Below are 20,010 nucleotides of genomic sequence, written 5' to 3'. Positions count from 1 at the left end.
ATAAATAATAAAAATATGATTTTAACCTCACAAAACTGGGCAGAGAAATTGAGCATTGTGCTTTAGGATCTAAAATGACTTTAAAATTGTATTTTTCAAATTGGCTGAATTTCAGGCTCCATGCTTATCACTTGTGAACTTGTTTGAGGATGTAGAAATGTAATTTTTTGCCAGTCAATTTTATTTTAAGGTGAATGGGTTAGGCATATAAAAAAGAGCATGCAGGCCTGGGTACTGCATACGAGGCAAACGTTACTAGCCGAGACAGGAAAACAGCAGCTGTGCACCATTCTTGGACACAAAGTCCTCAAGAGTCACGAGGTTAGCGCACGATCTGTTTTTTTCGTGCCTGGTTTTGCTGACTACACAGTCACTCGGTCAACGATAATAATCAGAATAAAAGTCTTCTGGTATAGTTAGATCTGTTTTATGCTAATCTATGGCAAGGAAAAGCAAGTCAAATATGTCAGAGTTGTATTTAGAAGAAAATAAGGATCAGATATATGAAAATGCCCTTGCTGAGATCCAGTCCTTCGAGCTGCCTCTTGGAACCACGCTAAGGTATGCATCATTTAGATCATATTATACTGTTCATGATGGATTTGCTCCATTCACTAGCTGTTCTTTCAGCCAGCTCAACATATTAGAAACTCGATTATCTTGACACTGAAATATAAATGAAAGTTGTATTTGATTCCAGTGTGATTGGCTTTAAACTCAAAAATATGAACTGAGGGCATCATCTCTACTCTTTGTTTTTATGAGGACACAGACAGCTATTACCAAAGGCTGGCTGCAGGTTCTCTGTGAAGAAAGAAATTGCACTTGAACATGGAAAAAAAAATCACTCTTGTGCAGCAGGGTGCTTTTAGTTTGATGTTGACAGCAACAGCTTTTTACGATTACTTGCTTTTAGTTTTTACTGAATACGACTTTCGTTTTGAAGGCACAGCTACTTGGAGTAAAGTTTATTTAGCAATATACGTAAATATCTGAAGGTTTTAATATTATTTAATTTACAGCTAATGGAAACAGTTTAATGGTAAAAGTGCATCTAAAAAAAAAATCCTTCAGATATTCAACCCTACAAAAGTAATGTATGAAATATTATAAAGTTGTGTTCCTAAGTATATTGCTAGTATCTGTAGAAGAGTTTTAAAAATAGCCTGCCTGGGATTATAAGTGTCAGGTTGCACTACTAGGCTAAAGAAAGAAAATTTAATTTACACTGAAAAATGTCTGTGTCAATCTACCGAAATAATGTTGTGATTAAAAAAAGAAAGGTGGGGGGGAAGACTGTTACTACTGTTGAATAATTTCTTGAAGGAAATACTACTGCAGAAATAGCCTGTAGGATTTTTCCTATTTTCTTTCTGAAGTATACACTTTGTAGGCACTTGTCTACATCTGGGCTCCTCCCTCTTGTTTCAGTAGGTGTCATCAATAAATTCAGCTGAATCAACACTGACTATGATAGAACAAGAACAGACAAGATGCGCATAGTCCTAAGCGATGTTTATTCACGGGTGTCCAAGTGTAGTTGCACCAGGGCAGGAGATGATACAAGTCTGACAACAGCAGCCATAAGGATGCCGAGCGTTACTGTAGCTCACTGGTGCACAGACTTTGAAGCATTTGTAACCATAAGCATTTGCCAGTTTTAATTTGGAAAAGCAGCCACGCAGCACCCTTTGGTTTCATGCCTAAGCCCTGTTTTTGCGGCTGGCTCCCTCTTTGCACAGAGCTACCTCTGCCCTGCAAGCAGGTGTATCCTGTCTCCTCAACATGCAAAACCCAAGGAGCAGCTTGTCTTCAGCCACACGCCACAAAGTGTGTAATTTAAATAATGAGTTATCCCTTCTTCATTGAAAATAGAATAAAAAGGGAGTCTAAGTGAATGATAGGGACAGCTGTGGTGATGCAGGAAATTATATGAGTTTCTAGTGAGCGTGAAACGGGACCAGGTGTGGGACAGGGTGCTTCCATGTAACCCTGGATTTCTGACACCTGAGGAAAGTGAAGACGCAGCTGATCTAAACTGAGTGATGATGACAATGATGATGATGATGAAGAAGAAAAAGCTGGTGGTTGGTAGCAGCTTGTTCTGTGCTGTGGTGCTGCCAACAGAAGCTGTGTGGTGGCTGTATCTGCCGCCTCGCTCATAGGGAGCCCCAGGAACAGCCCCTAAACGAGCCCCAAACTAATATTAATAATTAAAAGGCCCCTTGTGTCCCCTGAAGCCATCAGAGGCTGCTCTAACGGGCAGCGCGGCCGCGGGAGGCGCGGGCGGAGCGGGGCCGGGGCCCGGCGCAGCCCCGGGGCAGCGCGGCCGCCGCCGCTCCGCGTCTCGCCGGGGCCGCGAGGCCGCCGCCTCCCTCCGCCCTCGGCCGCTCCCTCCCTCCCGCCGCGGCTGCCGCACGGCGGCCGGGTCCCTCCCATCCAAGATGGCGGAGAGTCTCCCCGAGCACGACCGGATCCTGCAGGAGATCGAGAGCACGGACACGGCCTGCGTGGGGCCCACGCTGAGGTGAGGCCGCCCCGCGGGGACCCCCCGGCCCGGCCCGCGGAGCCGTGGGGCCCGGCGGCCGCGTTGACAGCTCCTCCCCGGGGAGCCGCCGCCAGCGGGGCGCCAAGGGCCCGGGCCGGCCGCTGTCACCCGCCCGGCGGCGGCGGCCTCGGGCTTCCCCCGGCCCGTGGCGGCTCCGCGGGGCTCGCAGCGGCCCCGGGCACCTCGTAGCCTCCCCGCGTCCCTCGGTCGAGCGGGCGCCAGGGGCGCGGGCTGCCCACGGCCTCCTGCGCGGCCGCGTCCCCGCTCCCTCCCGGTGGCTGCTCGGAGCCTTCGCAAAGCGCCGCGGTTTCCGTGACGTTTCTTTTTCTTCATTATTGTTGTTTTCCAGTTGTTATTCCAACAGCTTAGCTCGTGCATCCGAAGGGGTTTGCCTCGGCTTTGCTGCGGGTGAGCGGGATGATGGTGGCGCCGGCCCCGGGCAGGGAGGAGGAGAGGGCTGAGATGCCGGGCAGAGGGGCTGCCCTGGCCACGCAGGTCACTGAGCAGTGGTGCTGGAACGGGGCTGGGATAACTGCACATATTTCTCTTATTCCCTCGGGAAGGGCCTGGGGAAGCTGGAAATGCAGCTTGTACTGCAGCAGTGATGGAGAAGGACCGTGCAGGGCCAGGGTGCAGGCCTGGAGCAGAGACCTGGCGGGGAGAGGTGCCCCTGGAGCGTGATGTGGGGTGTCTCGTGCTTCACAGCGGCTGGTTTGGCGTCTGGGGACCACAGCGGGGTCCCCCCGCGCGTGCAGGTGCCTGGGGTCTGCACTGGGGCGTTAGCGCAGGGCTCGGGCTTCGTCCGAGGAAGTGGGGAAGCTGCTCGTGGTGTCAGCCCCGTCTTGGAGGCCGCCGCTGTGCAGAGCTGCTCCTGTGCGCCGTGGCCCGTGTCCCCCAGCGTGGCTGGAGCAGGGAATCCGGCTGGCAGCGCCACGCTGAGCTCGTGAGGAGCCGCTCTGGGAGAGCACCCGGGCCGTGAGAAAGTGAGGCAGCCCCGCGGGCGCCTGAGCCAACAAGCCCAGGCCGATCAAAGCTGACGCCTGCAAAAGCACCTGTACCAAGGAGGAAAGCTAGCCACAGAATATGAAATGTGCCTGCAATTCCCCTGCACTCTCCAGGGTAGAACTTTTTGGGGGAGCCCTATATAAAATGTGCAGAGAAAACACAATTCCCTTACACATGTTCTAGCATATAAAACATGCCTATAAACGTACAGATTGAAATACTTAGTTGCTTAACTTTTTTTTACACGTTTCTGTCCTTTTTCTATTTATTTTTGTATATTTATATTTATTTAGATTTGTATCCCATTATTCCAATGAGTTTTCCAAAGTGGGGGGTTTGCATCGGAAGTTGTCAGAGCTTTTAGAAAAGATGTATATGTTGGTCTGATTTTAAATTTGTTTTCATTTACAAACCGAACAATCAGACTAAGGAACATTTACATCTGGCTTAGTGTCCTGAAAGCAGCCCGTCCAACACCACAGAGCTACTCTACTTAAAGTATTTCTACTTTAGAAAGACAGAAGCGTTTAAAATCAAAACCGATGTTATCCCTTCTGCTGTGCCTATTTGAAATTTGTTAATCGCTATGTGAAACTGAAGTCTGAGCTTCCACATTCACTTTCAAGATCGATTTCAATAAACAAAAGCACAAATTGAAATGCAGCATTATTTTCTTCACAAAATCTAGATTCTAGTTGCTGAACAGTGTAGATGAAATAAATGAATTTAGTAATTCCGTAGTATAAGCCTACGACTTAGAGTAATCCATTGGTTCTGTGATTTCCAGTCCTGGAATCCATTGACGCAGACAGTTCACCCAGTGAAATGTTTTTGTAATATATGACCTGTAACGCTGGGCAAATACTTGTTCCACTGTGACATGAAATAAAGTACCAGCATACCTCTTTAATTAGCAGAATGAAAGAAAGGATTTAAGCTGAGTAGTTAGGTTTAGGAGCATGAGGTAGAAGGCTGTAGGATACTCAAGAGCTGATTTATCTTTAGTTATTCCTAGAGTGATCTCAGTGTCTTAAATGCATCTAAATGCTTACAAAAGAAGTGTAATATTTTTGTGGGCATTACACATACTCCATGAAGTCATATTTCTGTTCAAGCTTTTCTTTGCTGTTTTGTTTGTTAGTGTGATGATTTCTGGAGAACTGTGTGGTATCCTATATATATGCACACATGTATGTAAACACATATGTGAATGTGTGTGTCTAAATAGTATTGTTGTTTGTAATTGATACATCCTTATAGATGGAATGCAGGTACAGCCAAAGCAATTGGAGTTATTTAGGAGGGAAGGCCAGCTTCTAAAGGCTCTTGTGCAACTTACTAAATGCAGCAATTGTATTTGTTTAAATTAAATTTCTTTTTAAATTTTAAGTGGATGAATTTATTGATTTCAAATTGTTGGTATTTAATTTGCATCTGTCAATTCAGTAACCCAAGCCAGGCCATTCTAAATCAGGCTTAAATCAAATATATGACATACCTTTCCTTAAATAGGAAAGCTGTAGATAGAGCAGGCCAGATTTCTATTTTTCATCAGACTCTGAAATTGTTTTATCAACACCTTGCTAGTTTAATGGCTAACTAAATGTGGCTAATGACAATACCTGTTAAAGGCTCGTCACTCTCGCCTTTTTATATAATGTGTTAATATAGTGTAATTCATGTCATATACATACCATTGGGCTTTGCAAAACCAGGAAGAGTTGGTTGGCAGTAAATTTCTGGCCTTTTTAAAGAAAAAGGAGCAGGGGAGAGAGAGAGAAAGCCAGTTCTCCTACTGCTCTCCCTAATATAGATATGGTTAAAAAAGTTAGTGACAAAAGATTTTAGGACCTTGTTGAACTTCATATAAATAACCATTTTCAAAATCTTGAAGTTAGTTTTTAAAGAAGAATGTTTTCAGTGTTCTTTAATGCTATGTTAGCCATGCCCAGGTAATTATTAATAAGATAATCACAGGGTGTATTTTTCTCTTCTATATAATTTATCTGCTGATTTAAAGTAGGTTGGTTAAAACATGACACAGTGGAGCGTAAGAGGATGGAAGATGCTGTTCTAGTAATATGTTGGTATGCTGTGCTGAAGACTTTCCCAGTTTGTTTTAAAGTGTCATATTTCAAAGACCTTAAAAAAAAAAAAAAGGAAGAAAAAAAGTGAATGAAAGAAAAGGTGAATGCACATTTCTTTTTCTGTACACTTTGTGCATGACTGTGTCACTGGCATTGCTGCGTTCTGGGGTCCCCATGCTCAGCATGTCAAAGGACCTGCGTTTAGTAGACAAAACTTGAGTACAGTACAGAAGTAAAATAAAATTTTAAAATTAAGGATTGCGGTGGAATTGGTGATGACAGTTTTGCAGGTGAGGTGCAGTAAGGAGGTGCTGTGTCTGCTGATTTATCTGTAGCTGTGCTCTGTGGTTTACACCCTCAAATGCAGCGTGGAAGCACCGCAGACACGTTAGTAAGGGAGTATAGGATGCTTTTAAGTAACTTTTCTGTTCAACTCATCCTGAAGTCAGTCATTAAGCAGGCTCTTTTAAATACTAGAGCATCTTCTAAGTTGTTGTAAATTATACTGGTCATGAAACTTTGCTCAGTTATTATAGAGTCTTGTATGCAAATGTATGATTGACATGTTATCTGGAATAAAGAATATGTAGGAAATATATATTATTAGGAAGGAATATATATCACGCAGATATATATAAACATGATTTATATATATATCATATCTCTTTCTATGATTCTGTAAGAATCGTAGTGATTAGGACTGTGTTAGTGTTGATTCTTTTCTGATTGATGGTGCACAGTGCTGTGGGGACCTTTGACAAACCTAGGATTGTTTTGGACTGTCAAGGTAAGTTCAGAGCTGCCCAGCTGCAAAGCAGCGCTGTTTCTGTACAATGCGTTGTTTTATTTTTTTTAGATTGAACATTGCTAATAGGAATGACTAGTAAGTTACATGATTCTTTATCTCCCACGGAATAGCTAGTAAGGAGTTGCATAGCCAATTTGCAGGATTTCTCCAGATGTAAAAAGATGTCAGTGCAGTATCAACACAATCACAGCCTGGGAAATATTTTTTCTGGGCACTTGCCTATGGGCTGCTGGGATTTCTGATGTGGTTATCTAATGACAAGATGTGGTTGCCCTCAGCTTTTCCCTGTGGTCTTACTTGTCAGGTATGATTGTCTAAAGGAATTTTTCCATGTTACTGTTTTTTTGTTTTTGGATTATGAGCCAGAGATTCACATTTTTCTCTGTTTATAGCTTAGACTTCTCTATAAATACAGAGAAAAACTTTATTATAATAGTACGCTGCAATTGCAAAAAGCAAGTCTGTAGTGTATTGAGAATAGCTATGTTCACTGCAAAGAATATCCTGAAAAGCAGCTGCTTTGCCTATAGGGTGTTTTCTGCAGGTTTTGTCACTTGATGCAGGATTTCATGATATTCTCTGTTGCAAGTTGAAAGACAGCAATCAGGTAAAGCAGCTATCTGCTCTAACAAATTTATTGGCATTTATATTGTTGTAACAAAGCTATTTTTTTTTATCATGAGCCAACTGCATGAAGTTAGGACGTCATAATCGTAAAAGCAGTGCATGCTGTAGATACATAGTTAATCTAGAATGTGTATATTAAATTACAGACCTGCAGTTCTGTTTTATTTTCTTTATGCTAGCCTCATATTTTGGACATTCTTCCGATTTGCTATTGGTACCAAAAAAAAAAAAAACTTAGAATTTACTTCTTTTGCTACAATTCAACCTAGTACCTTTGTATTTTTTTCAGAGCCTGAACCTGTCTATGGGTGATCTCATCTGTATAGCATTTCTTGTGACAAAATCTTTACGTTCAATGCTGTTTAAGTTTCTCGTGAAAATATATGCTTGAAAATTGAATAATTTCAAAAATTTGAAAATTGAGCTTTGTAAGAGTTTGAGCATCAGCATCTGACTCGCTTCTTGCAGCCTTTTCCAAATTGTCAGCAGCTAAATGCAGCTTTAACCTAACTAGTGCTGTGTGTGAAGGATTCTGGAACAGGTCTGTAATTTCACAGGCATTACCAAAGAGCTTCAAAGTGTTCCCATGTTTTTAGGAACAATGTTTCAAAATGTGTTAAAGCTTTTAAAATAAAGGGGTCATCTGCTGAGAGATGCAGAATAGTGTACTTACAAGGTAGTTGATGCAGTTTGTATCACTTTATCTCGTCTAAATTTAGTTTTACCCTCTGATGAGCAGCTCATGTAGTGTTATGCAGGAAACCCTGTGTTCCTTATGTGGGACCTCACTGGCTTGTTCCTGAACATGATTTCCCTGATGTGATTTTTCCCAGCTCTTGTCAGTTGTCCTGATTCAAGACCTACCATATGCATAGAAAATGCAAAATTTTCCATTCTTTTCTTGCAGTTTTTTTTTTTTTTTTCTGGAAACCAATAGCTTATGCAGTACTGCAGCTCTCCATATGCGTTTCTGCACCCTGAGACTTCGCGAAGTCCTCGATACAGATGTCTACCTGACGAATAGCAGCTTAATTCAACTAAATAAAAGTCTATTTTCAACAGTTACATATGAAAGGCTGAATTATAGCAACTGCAGTTAAGCAAGTTTTGAATCTGTCATGTTGTATTTTATGGATCAGACTATTAAAAAGACTGATGTATTTCGAATAATGTTTCTAAGATAATACCAGGAGTAGATTTGCAAATAGGAAACTATTTCTATAAGCTACAGTAAGCTATTCAGTACGAACTCGTTCAAAAACGTCAGACTGGTTTGCTTTGCCATCAGGCAAGCAAATCAGATTGGATTGTGCTCCAGGGCTTGCTATGGCTGGTTACAGAGTCTCGCTCTCACTAGTCTTTCTGGCTATTCTCTGACTGTGGTTGAAATGCCCAAGCCAATCCCTGTCACCACAGGCCATGTTAAAGCAATGACATCATATTCCACTTAAAGTTCAGCTTAACGGGTGCCCAACAATACATCTTCTCCTTATCTCCTACCTGCCTTCTAAGGAAATACTTTTATGCCTGACAAATGGTGTCCTGTGCAGATGGAGCTAATGACCTATCCTGGAGACGAGCTCAAGCGCTTCCTGTACCACAGCCTTTGCCAGTAATACCAAACCAGGTGGGAATTAATCACCGATTGAGGTATAAGGGAGGAAAGAGGCAGTTTTTAGAGGCCATCAGCTCTGCTAGAAAGACTTGGGTTTTGACACAGAGGACTTAAGGTTTTGAGCAGTTCTGAGCTGGCAAGCTGCAGAGGGCTGAGGCTTGCTTTTTCTGTTGACAGAATCCAGGTTTCTTTGAGTTGTTCACTTTTAATACTGACAGTGGGAAATTCGCCGTATTTTAGAGAAAATTCATTTGATTGCCAACCTCTGAATGCAACTCTTGCAACTCTCCTGTGAACTAGAGTAATTTAAAATGAATTTTCATTAATCTAATCAGGAATCTATTGTTCCTGAAAAAGACCAATAATGAGGTTGATGGGACTATATGGGCTTCAATTTATCACTTTATTACTTTGAAATAATCAGATGTTCCAGTTACTTCCATTATATTCATCTGCGTGTATGAAACAGATAGCCAAACTTGGCATTTTGTTATTTGCAGGTAGCTGCTATTGAAGGTGGAGAAGCTGCCATTTTCTTTGCTGTCTTTCTTATGTACTAATGCAATAAAAATTTGAGAGAAAAAAAACCCCAAAAGCAGTGGTGGCCCAGCACTTGTTTTTCAGCTTCTTGTTGCACACATCAGTAAGTAGCACAAAGGCTCGGCAGGAAGAGCCATCTCCTTGGTCAGCAGTGTAAAAACAGGAAGGAGGAAGTCTATTGCAAATCTGGGTTTGCTGATTATCAGTTCATGTTGCTGAGGAGGATGTCCATTAAGGGCCATCAGCGTGATACATGGCTTATCCAGAGCGAGCGATGACTGCGCCACGGTGCCGGCCACGGAATATGCACCCTGCTTATAGGAAGTAATGTTAACTAACAAACTGTGCTCAGCCCTTTCCTGCTCGTAGAAACAGGATGCTATTAGTGAGAACAATTCACAGAAATTGCACATACAGGAAAACCAGGCAAGTAAAGCACAACAGCAAAACTAAGATTAATAAAATCTTTTCTGTAATTAGGCTGTGGCTTGAGTTCTGTGTTATTCTGGCATGTAATGGGATCTTTTAAATAGAACGGTGAAATGTGATTATAAATAAGGATGGCAAAACTGGACACTAGGTAGTGTCTGGCATAGAAAGTCTGCTTAGGTATTAAGAAATGTGCTTATTACCATAACTCCAGTTGAATTACAGGAAACACCTGGACATTATTTTATAAAGCTTTTCAAGGGTGTATGCAGCAACCTATATGAAATTACTCCATGGAAAACTCCCTGCAAAGTTTGCAATTTGTGTAAACAGAAAATATCTTTGTATATTGTAGGACAAAGGAAATTTCTGTCGTGTTTCCTGTGAATTTGCAGCTTAAATTGAATGTTTCATACAGTCTCATGGTCAGGGATGGCACAATCATAGTCATAATGACCGTCTTGACTTAAGGGTAGAAACTTGGTCTGCGTGGTCAGATTATTGTGCTGCATGGAGTCTGCTGAACTCATCATGTGTGTTTGAACTGAAAATATTATAACTTGTTCATTTTTTTTAATTAAATGAGAAATGGAAGGAGAGGAAGAAATGTCTAGTTGTCCACTTCTTGCAGTGTGTAGATGTGAGCTCCTTGAGAGATCATCTCTAGCTTTAGCTTTAATTTAAAAATTGCCTTTGGTAACATTACAAAATTTTACAACACTAATTCTAACAAGTGTTGGTATTTCTATCTAACAAGCGTTGGTATTTCTAACAAGTGTTAGTATTTCTAAGTATTTCTTTGTGGGAAAATGAATAAAAGTGGTATGTTTGTGGTTTTTTTTTTTTTTTTTTTTTTTTTTTTTTTNTTTTGTGTGTGTGTGATTTTTTTGTATCAAAGTGCTCAGTTAGCTGTTTTTTACCCCAGACTTCCAAGTCTGAATCCTTGCCCATAGGTCCTCTGCAGTGTCGAGCTCTCCGGGCGCTGTGCAGAGCTGCGCAGCTGCCTGGGAGGTGAAACCGGCACCCACTAAACGGGCGTCGGGACAGCGAGAGGGGTGCGTGTGCGCGGTTGTTAGTTGCTTCATGTGCCTTGTGCAACCAGGAAACGAAAGACTCTGTGGCAGGGCAGGCAGGGTAGGAACATGCAATTTATTGAAGGAACCGGACAGAACGAGATGGGCCGGCGCGTGTGTGAGAAAATGGTAGCAGGAGTCAAGTCACTGCTAGTGAGGAACTACTGTTAAGCCACGTATGCCCTCACTTTGTAGCTTTAACCTTGACTGTTTCTTTTCTGCCTGCTCTTAGTTTCTCATGCTCTTTTCCACATCGTTTTGCAGCATTCCCTCAGCAGCAGGCTGAGCTGAATTGTTTATGTCTTTAAAACCTAAGGGTGGCAGAAGGATACGGAAAACTTGCTGTTGGAAGAAGTGGAGTTGTACGTTTCTGAGGATATCTGTTCCCAGTGTCAAATAGAGAAGTGAGGAGGAGCTCATTAATTGCAGGAATTTGGGCTTAAAAGGTAGCTTTCCTACAGTGAAGGTGGCCTATCACTGTTCATAATCAGAATTGAAAATATTTTAAATTTTTCATGTGTTTCTGGAGCGCTTTTTACAAATGCTGATGCATTTAGGCTTCCATTTTACTGCTGAGACTGTATATTAGGGGTGTCATTCATCAAACTCTTATTAGTTTTCACAAACATGTTTTGTTCTGTAAAAAGACAGGTGAACTTTTCTTAAATTTTCTTACGTTTTCTTCTGTTTTTTTGAAACCCTCCATTTTTAAAGTCTTCATTTCTCCTGCTGCTGTTAGTAACTGTTGTTAGAAGTGATTTAATCACCAAGAGGAGCACTGCAGAAACTAGCAATAAGGCTCTCTAAGCTCAGAGATGTTAGTCTTGAATAGAGGTTGTGATTAAAAGTCAAATCATTGCCCATTTAGGACATATTAAGAAATAATTGACTAATTTATTTTTAAACCCAAAAGGGATTTGTTAAATATTATTCTTTGCCTTTAATTAATTAAACTAATAAGCTTTACTAATTAATTCTCACTGACAGAATTATTTGCTACCAACCAGGAAGTCATCTCGTCTTCTGAATCATAGTGTCTGAGGAAAGTGTTTCGGGTCTTTTTTTGACGTCTTTTCAGCTTGCATGAAATCTGTGTACCTGGGCAGATCTACCTAACATTGGAAAGTTATGTCTATTGACATAGCTGTAAGAGAAAAAAAACCCTTTATTTCTCTTCATAATGACTCTGGAAATTCTTTTCACCGTGCTAAGATTCTGCTGGTAGGTGGCCATGGGAGTTTTAGTTCCATACACGTTCCTGATGATCTGGGCAGGAAGATGGCTCAGATATGGGGGGTGGGAAGGGGAATTTGCTGAACATTCAGCAAATATATTTAAGTCTCTTTCTTTTTACACTTACTAGCCTGTATGTACTTCCATTGCCTGCATTTTCACTAGCCTAGTCAATGTGTTAAACTAATTCCTGGGTTTTAGGGGTTTAGGATTTTTTTTTTGCCTGCGACTTTTTTTTTCCCCTTTATTTGTAATCTTTGTCCTCTTTTTATCCAATTTGCAACTGGACGTTAAGACTTATATCCGGGGTCGTATCCACAGAAATTATTTAGAAGATTCTGTATCAAAAAAGCAACTTTGGAAGCTAACCCTATTGTGAAGAGATCTGTGAGAGTGGCTATGAGTGCTAATGTGTAAGTAGAGAAGTTGTCATTACCTAATGGATCAGATGATTTGAGGGCACGTGATTTTTATTTTATAAAGGCTCAGGTACATTTTATGGCAGGAGATGGTTACATTCTTGACTGAAATGTAGCTCTGGCAGTAGTCTTTTTGGCTCTTCCTCGTGGTGTCTTTGGGTATAGGATGGTGCCCTCTGGTGTTTCAGCAGGATCTAGCTGGTGAAACCTACATATTTCTCCATGAAAGGTGCCAGTGTTACACAGCATATAGTGAAGGTGTGTGCTTCACAGCATATATGTGTTTTGAAAGTGAACATTTCTTTACTGCTGTTTTATTATTGTAAAAAGGAATACAAGTGACTTTTTTTTAAATGATAAAGAGGTATCTTCATTTGTTGTGGACCTGAATCTGTTTACGCTTTTCTTTTTCCCTTCAGCCCAGCTAATAACAGAAGACACAAGTGTCCCTGTTGCAATAGCATTGAGACAGGGACTGAAATATTTTTCTCCATCTCCCTTTTCTTTCCCCCCCATTAATCTTTGTGTCTGTTCAGTCCTTGACCTCAGCTTTTTTTCCCCTCCTCCCCACCAGGTGCTCTGCTTCTTCCCTAAATTGAGAAAGAAGATAGTACTTTTTTACCGAGTCTGTTGTTTAGCATATTGCTCAAATTAATCATCATCATCAGAAGTGTATAAATCTAAGCAAATTTGAAATAACTATACACTGTACATGTAAAATTTCTCATACCAGCTTAGGCTTCTTTGCCCCTTTTTAAGAGATCTTCCACTGAAACATGTGAAACAATATAAAATGAGAGAGATATTTTTAGGTTAGAGGTAATTGCATGGTATAGTCACGGACTGAAGAAGTGCGTCTTGATGGGCTGCTACTTTCTCTTTCCTCCCAGAAGAATTGGGGGTTTCCTAAATTCTGGGGCCTTTTTTTGCCTTTTCCCCCCCCCCTCTTTCTTTCTCTCTCTCTCTCTCTCTCTCTCTCTCTCTCTTTTTTTTTTTCCTCCCCTATTCTGACTTGTAATTTAGAGGAATTAGCTATGTGATGCATCTCGGGATCCTTGTGTTTCTTCAGGATATCTCAGTGTTTTGATTAGTCTGCCTTCCAGTTTAGCTCTGTGAAGCCAGATTTACAATCCAGATTCCTTGTGCTATGTGTCCAAGCAGCCATAAGCTATATAAGTTGATATACACAACTTCAGATAAGTTAGTAATTATTTTTCCCAGATATGTCTAGGCTATTTTTGAAATGTATGTATGGAAAATCAGCTTCAGTATAAGATAGATATAGATACGTATAGATAAATGAGACATTCATTGTGTCATACGTGTTTACAGTTTTGAGAAAAAGCATAATTTATTTCTAGACAAAGTGCACTTTGCTTTCAAAGCAACCAATATTTTGGCTCAGAGGCTTCTGAAATAACATGTATATCACATCTTAAGAATACAGTGTTTCGAGACGGTTAGTGAACTTGTTTAATTTATCCTCTTACACTTCATATATATCAGAGAAGTTGTAATGCAAAGTGTGAATTTCTTCTAAATACTGTGATGACTTTTTTTAGGCAGTTCTCCTTCAGGAACTCTCTTCAGTGGCTTGGGAGGTGGAAAGGGTGGATTTGTTGTTGTTCCCACAAGATGGAGCTCTTTACATACACAATATGGAATTTTTACAGCTCATGAATTTTAGGGGAGTCTGTCAAGTACTGCTGCAGATGATAGATCACCATTTTGCTAGTACCCTTCTAGAAAGTGATAGAATGCAGAATATGAAGTAGTAACTCTAATAAAATAGGGTAATCTCGTGGTTACGGCAGCACATAGGAACATGACTTTGAATTGTCTTAAGGTCCTTCTAGAGGTGGTGGTTGTTTTTTTTTTTTTTTTTTTTTTTTTTTGTGCCTGTGCTGCCTGGAATTATTTGATAATGTTTTAAATACCTAAGAAATCTTTCAGTGACAAATTATTTTCCCCTTTCAGTATCTTAACAGCTTGTGTGTCAGGGTTGATAGGCCTGAAGCAGTGAGAAGGTATCAGAAAAGCCATGCTGAGCTGCAGCTACTGAATACTCCAAAATCAGCAGAGCACATCCAGCTCCAAAAGGACTGTGCACTGTTACACCAAAGGCAGACTCCAGTTTCCAGTCTGTTTTTGTCCCTTCTCCTCAAAAGGACAAGTTCTTGTCAGACATAGGCTGTAGGTTTATCAAACAGCTTGTTATGAAGTAGATCTTAGCAGAGCAAAGGAACCAAGTAGAAGAGCCTGTGTGTGTGTGTATGTGTGTTACACTTCAACACTGTAGGACTCTGATTAGGGTAAGTACTGGAAGTGTTTTGCAATCCATATTGTTCTAGAGACTAAGCGTTTGGACATCACTGCTGTCAGCAGCAGCGTCTAGACTTAATGTCTCTTGGCTATCCACAGTCATGCCTGTTCAGAGCTACACTTATTCCATACAGAGTATTTTGTTAAAGGACAGAAACAAAGTATCTTGTAGAACAAAAATGTCTGATGCCAAGAGGAAGACCATTCTAAGGGATTACCTGTCCTGAAGATTATTTTAAAACTGGAAAAAAAATGAAGCATCAAGCATGTTTCTCCTTCTAATGTTACCTTTTACTTTACCTTTGCTGGGAAACCTCATACCTTGCTGCCCAGGACAGTCCTCAATAATTCTCTTTTCTTGCTTCTTCAGCTAAGGTTTAAAGCTTTAAATTGCCCATAGGTCGTGTGCCTATTCTCACATCTGTGCCTTTTTCCATGCAACTTCTCTTTCAGACCCAGCTCAACAGCTGCACTCCCAATTTCTCATTGACTTGGCGTTGGTAGATTCATTATTCTAACAATTAGTAAAATAAACAAGTAAACTCCATCAGCTGGAAGAGTCTTCTGCATCTCAAAATAATTAAAACAAAAAAGCCCAGACAGCACTTGTAACAGATGTGCAATCTGTTTGTCTTGTAGAAGTACACACCAAAACTTGTAATCGTATAAATGAAGCACTTTAAGCTGTATTTCAGTTCCTGAGTTCCAAAGAAGACCTGGTTGTTTATGTATTTAATTGTTTTTCCAGCACATGTAGTGTCAGCCCTTGGATTTCCATCCGTTCCTGGGATGGACCCCACTCCGGTGGCCGCCGTGGGCACATGTTCGGTGTCCCTGGGAGCGGTGCTGGGCGCGCGGCGGCGCCGAGGAGCCGCGCGAGGCCGGGGCAGCGCGCGCCGCTCGGCTGCGGCTGCGGCCGCCGCGCGTTTCGCCCGCGGCCTTGGCTCGCGGCGGCCCACACGGCCTGCACCGCGAACTCCAACACTGGGAATACCAGGAAAGCACATTTGTGTGTTTGTGCTGCTTTACATTTACCGAGCAGTGGAACTGGATGGAAAAGTGATCCATGCTATTTGAGGGAGCTGGGGTTCTTTTGTACCCATATTTGAGCATTAGGGCAGAAAGAGTCGAGCAGTGAGGCTCAGGTCAACCATGATGTAACGGGCTAAGCACCTGGATTAATGCCATAAGGGCTGGGTTCAGGGCTCCGTTTTGGACTATCTCTTTCTTTTAATGCTGACTTTAGAGGAGTGCATCGCAAATGAGCCGCTATGGAAGCGACTTTACCTGGTTTTGTTTGTGTTTTTTTTTTTTCTTTAAGGGGAGGCTTCAATAAAGATTCTTGCACACTATATTTAACTGGGTAAAAAAAAAAAAAAAGTAAACTTTGGTTTTCTTTTTTGTATTTCACAGGTCTGTGTACGATGACCAACCAAATGCCCACCAGAAGTTTATGGAAAATCTAGATGCCTGCATACGTAACCATGACAGGGAGATAGAAAAGATGTGCAATTTTCACCATCAGGGCTTTGTGGATGCTATTACAGAACTTCTTAAAGTTAGGGCTAATGCAGAAAAACTAAAGGTAAGGAAATAGCCTACTCAGAAGTAGTAACTTGTTCTTTTTTTTTCTCTTTACCAAAGATACAATTTTTTGCAATTATCATATACACTGTGATGTTTGCATCAAATTTGGGAAGCAGGTTGTTTAAGATTTATGAGTAGGGCTGTGTTGTCAGATCCAGTAGTACATTTGCGAAGTTGAGTATTTATTAGGTCTAATTCTGACTGTTTAAATATAAGATTTCAGAAAGTGTTGCCAGAATTATTTTATTTGAAAAATAAGTTTTCTTTACATTATGAGTAGGACAGTAGGTGGAGTTAGTAGTTTTCTTTAGAAATGAGAAGCAAGATTTACACACAAATCAAATTGTAAATAGTGATTTATGAGATCTGTCCCTTTTAGCTCTCTTTACACTTTTGAGAGCAAAATATGCACACCAGACAGAATGAGCATAGTTCATCAGAGGTTATGATTAGAAGAGCATTATATAAAGGATATTCAGATAACAAGAGACCAAATACAGCGTCAATGAGGTCATTGAGCATCTTTGTTCAGAAATTAATGAGATTTTTAATAAACTAGAATGTGCTTCCTTATTATGATGACCTAATGAGTCACTTACTATGTGGGAAAATCTGAGGTCGAGCTTCGCCTGCACCTGCAGCATTAAAATGTTGCTGTGGTTTGGAGATTTCCACGTTTGATGTTAATCAACCACCCAGTGTTTGCATTCAGCAAAGTATGAATGTTTAATTACCATAAAATGCAATCACCATTTCTTACAGACAATGAATGGCCCATAGAGCTCATTGAGGTTATCAAAAAGGGACCAGTGGTCAATTGGGTCAATGATTTGAATTGTTTGACAGACCTACAGAAACAAGGAAAGTTCAAAAATCCCAAGTAAATTTGAGAAGTTTGCCACAGAATCTGTTAGAAAGAACTGTCATAAGTAATTGAAGTTAACAAAAGCCCTTTGCGATCAAAAGTTCAAGTTCAAGCTGTAGAGTTAATTTGAATTTGCATTTCTTTGTTCTAAGTTTCTCATGAAGCATGATCTGATTACAAGGGTGAGCAGTCACATCAGGGCAATATATGCATATTTGTCTAACAAAGGTGAAATTTATTTTTAAGGTCCAAGTTACTGATACCAACCGAAGGTTTCAGGATTCTGGAAAAGAGGTGAGAAAATGGTGCTTCTTATATGGGCATTATGAATGTTTTTAGCAAATTAAATATATTTGCATAATTTAATTTTAATTTTCTGGAAAAAAAAATCTCTAAGGTGATAGCCCAAACAGAGGAGATCATCCGATGCAGAGTTCAGCAGCGGAATATTACAACAGTCATTGAAAAACTACAGCTCTGCCTTCCAGGTGAGTGACACAGAGTTAAATTTGATGACAGNNNTTTTTTTTTTTTTTTTTTAGAACACGCGGTAGTCAAAATGCAAAGGAATTTTATTTTTTTTAAGTTCGAATTCTGTCCTGTACCATCCAGTTTAACAAAGGAATTGCTGAGTGTTTAAAAAGGTGTTACATACAGATTGACTGAGCTTATAGCATTTGAAATAGGAAAGTTATGCTAGCTCGTACTAAAACAATGAGATGGATATAAATGATGCAAAAAATGTACCTATGGGCACCTTTAAATGCCATCTTACTTGTAGTATGAAAAATCAACAAGTTGTTGCTTAAGAATTATTTTCTTTATTGTTTAAATTCTAAGGAATATATTAATGATACTCTTCAGCATTCTATTGTTTTTTAGCTCTGTGGCATTGCAATAATACTTTTATATAAAAAAGGACTCTATTTCAGAAAATATTGTAGGATTGCACACAGTTCTATAAGGATTTTATCCTGTTTATATTAGCATGAAGAAAGTTTGAAACTTTTTCTTTGTTAGAGTCTTGTGTTGACTTGTGGTTACAGTAGATGGTACTGTTGCCTTTTAATGGAGACAGGAAATATATATGAAGTTACAGTAATAAGTGAATGAATATACTTGATATATATTGTATCTTTTTTCTTTTCCTTAGCTGCATTCAAGAACTTTTTTTTTTTTTTTTTTTTTTTTTGCTATTTTTTATTATTTTTAGGCTATAGTATGAAATGATTACGGTAAATTTAACATATCTTTTTCTGTGGCCTATTTTGTGTCTATTTTGTTTTCCTCTTGTATTAATTAAAGCCACTGTATGATCCATGAATTTATCTTTTTATACAGTGCTGGAAATGTACAGCAAACTAAAAGAACAGATGAATGTAAAAAGGTGAGTGAATTGTATCTATGAGAAAATAGAGCTTTTTTTTAAAAAAATAAAACTCAAATCTCTCTGCAGTAGTGGTTTCCAACTGGTACCTGATCACCTGCTCCTTTTTGCTTTCAATTCCTTCAGAGATGCACTCACTGCTGCAGTATCACCAATTTTCCCTTAGCAGTGGCTTGACTCCTTACCCCCCATAGCTACCACCTCATCCCACCAGTGCTGACCCTGCTGCCTTGCACCTCAGACATTCCATCACAGCAGTGCTCCTGCTGCTGCTTTCACCTTCTTGCTTTCTGCAGGACCACTGCCACCTTCATCCTTGGCTGCTCTTCCTGCTGCCTCTGTCCTGTGATGGCTCTGTCTCTTCCCCTGCTGTGCCATTGTCATCACCTCTCGGTGTGCCTGGCACAGCTGCTGGCAGCCACACCAGCTGCTCTGTCATGGTGCCATAATACTTTCTGGGAAGTCTGCTGCAGAAATACAAGAGCTTTAGGAAAACTCTAATAGCCGTGGCCCCATGCTGTGTCTTATTACAAGCAGAACTTGGTAGATGGGAACCACTGCTGTAGATCTTGTTGGCTTGACTAGTACACGCCATTTCCTGTGAACTGGAAACTGGTTTGACACCCGCTTAAGGTAGCTGGCAGTGATTTGTAGCAGTGCTTTCAGAGCAGCTCAGCAGAATGAGTGAAACGGTTGAACATCCTTCCTACTACAGACAAGAGAACGACTTTCTAACGCTGCCAAAACTAGAATGTTACTTCTTTTGGGTCATAGAGCAATCGAGAGTTGTATTTCCTTATGTCATTGGAGTAGATCACTTAGGTGAGATAAAATGGCAAATGACGTTTAGCGTTTTGACTCCACATTCATTAATAGTTTTGTAGTTCAAATCCACTAATTGCTGATGGGCTTTCTGAGAAGTCATCTGTGCTCTTCAGATCTAAAATTGTTACTATTATTTTAAGAGTTTAAGATCTGATAATTTTCCTGTGGAAGGAGTTCCCAGACAGGAAATGTTAAATGTTGCAAAGTAAAACGGAGATGCACTGAATTGAGGGGTTTGGACATATCGTTGTCATCCCGTAACAAGATCTGAGGGAGAGGGGCGCTACCATAGCTTTGATGTATCTTGAAAGCACGTGGAGCACACAGTGTTCAAACTCAGCTCCAGGCTACTGCTCCAGCTCAAATATCTCTTTCATTAACTATGCTGTGTTTTTTTCTTTCTTTCACTTTGCTTGTGACTTACAATTCTTTTTATTAGAGCCCAGAGGTGGGTATCCTGTGGATAACTGTAGAACTTGCAATTAATTCAGATGGTAATTTCCTTGTGGCTTAACAGGCAACAAATCCAGAGTGACTGTTTCCTGGCATTTATCATGACGTGACTCAGAAGTGGCAAGGACTTATAGAGCATCGGTCTTGGCTGATGATTCGTACAGATATAAGACATTTCAAAACTGAC

The 20,010-nt window shown here is 40.6% G+C and overlaps 1 protein-coding gene across 6 annotated transcripts in view; it reads left to right on the top strand.

Moving 5' to 3' along the window:
* Positions 1 to 417: 417 nt before the first annotated feature.
* Positions 418 to 20,010, top strand: part of EXOC6 (exocyst complex component 6) — an 84,917-nt gene continuing 65,324 nt past the window's right edge. For 3 of the 6 annotated variants that reach the window (XM_026051075.1, XM_026051068.1, XM_026051054.1), the window contains exons 1-5: positions 2,460 to 2,527; positions 16,120 to 16,291; positions 17,405 to 17,452; positions 17,556 to 17,646; positions 18,500 to 18,545. In XM_026051075.1, coding sequence (XP_025906860.1) covers positions 16,160 to 16,291; positions 17,405 to 17,452; positions 17,556 to 17,646; positions 18,500 to 18,545 — 317 coding nt within the window. In that variant the 5' untranslated portion in view covers positions 2,460 to 2,527; positions 16,120 to 16,159. Of the gene's footprint in view, positions 562 to 2,459; positions 2,528 to 16,119; positions 16,292 to 17,404; positions 17,453 to 17,555; positions 17,647 to 18,499; positions 18,546 to 20,010 lie in introns of those variants that run through there. The other 3 variants (XM_026051040.1, XM_026051060.1, XM_026051047.1) reach the window with 3 other exon arrangements.

Source organism: Nothoprocta perdicaria, unplaced genomic scaffold (assembly GCF_003342845.1).
Source record: "Nothoprocta perdicaria isolate Ctin4 unplaced genomic scaffold, notPer1 scaffold_111, whole genome shotgun sequence".
NCBI classification, from domain to species: Eukaryota; Metazoa; Chordata; class Aves; order Tinamiformes; family Tinamidae; genus Nothoprocta; species Nothoprocta perdicaria.
Note: the sequence above shows the minus strand (reverse complement) of the source record. Positions and strands in the feature narration are given on the sequence as shown.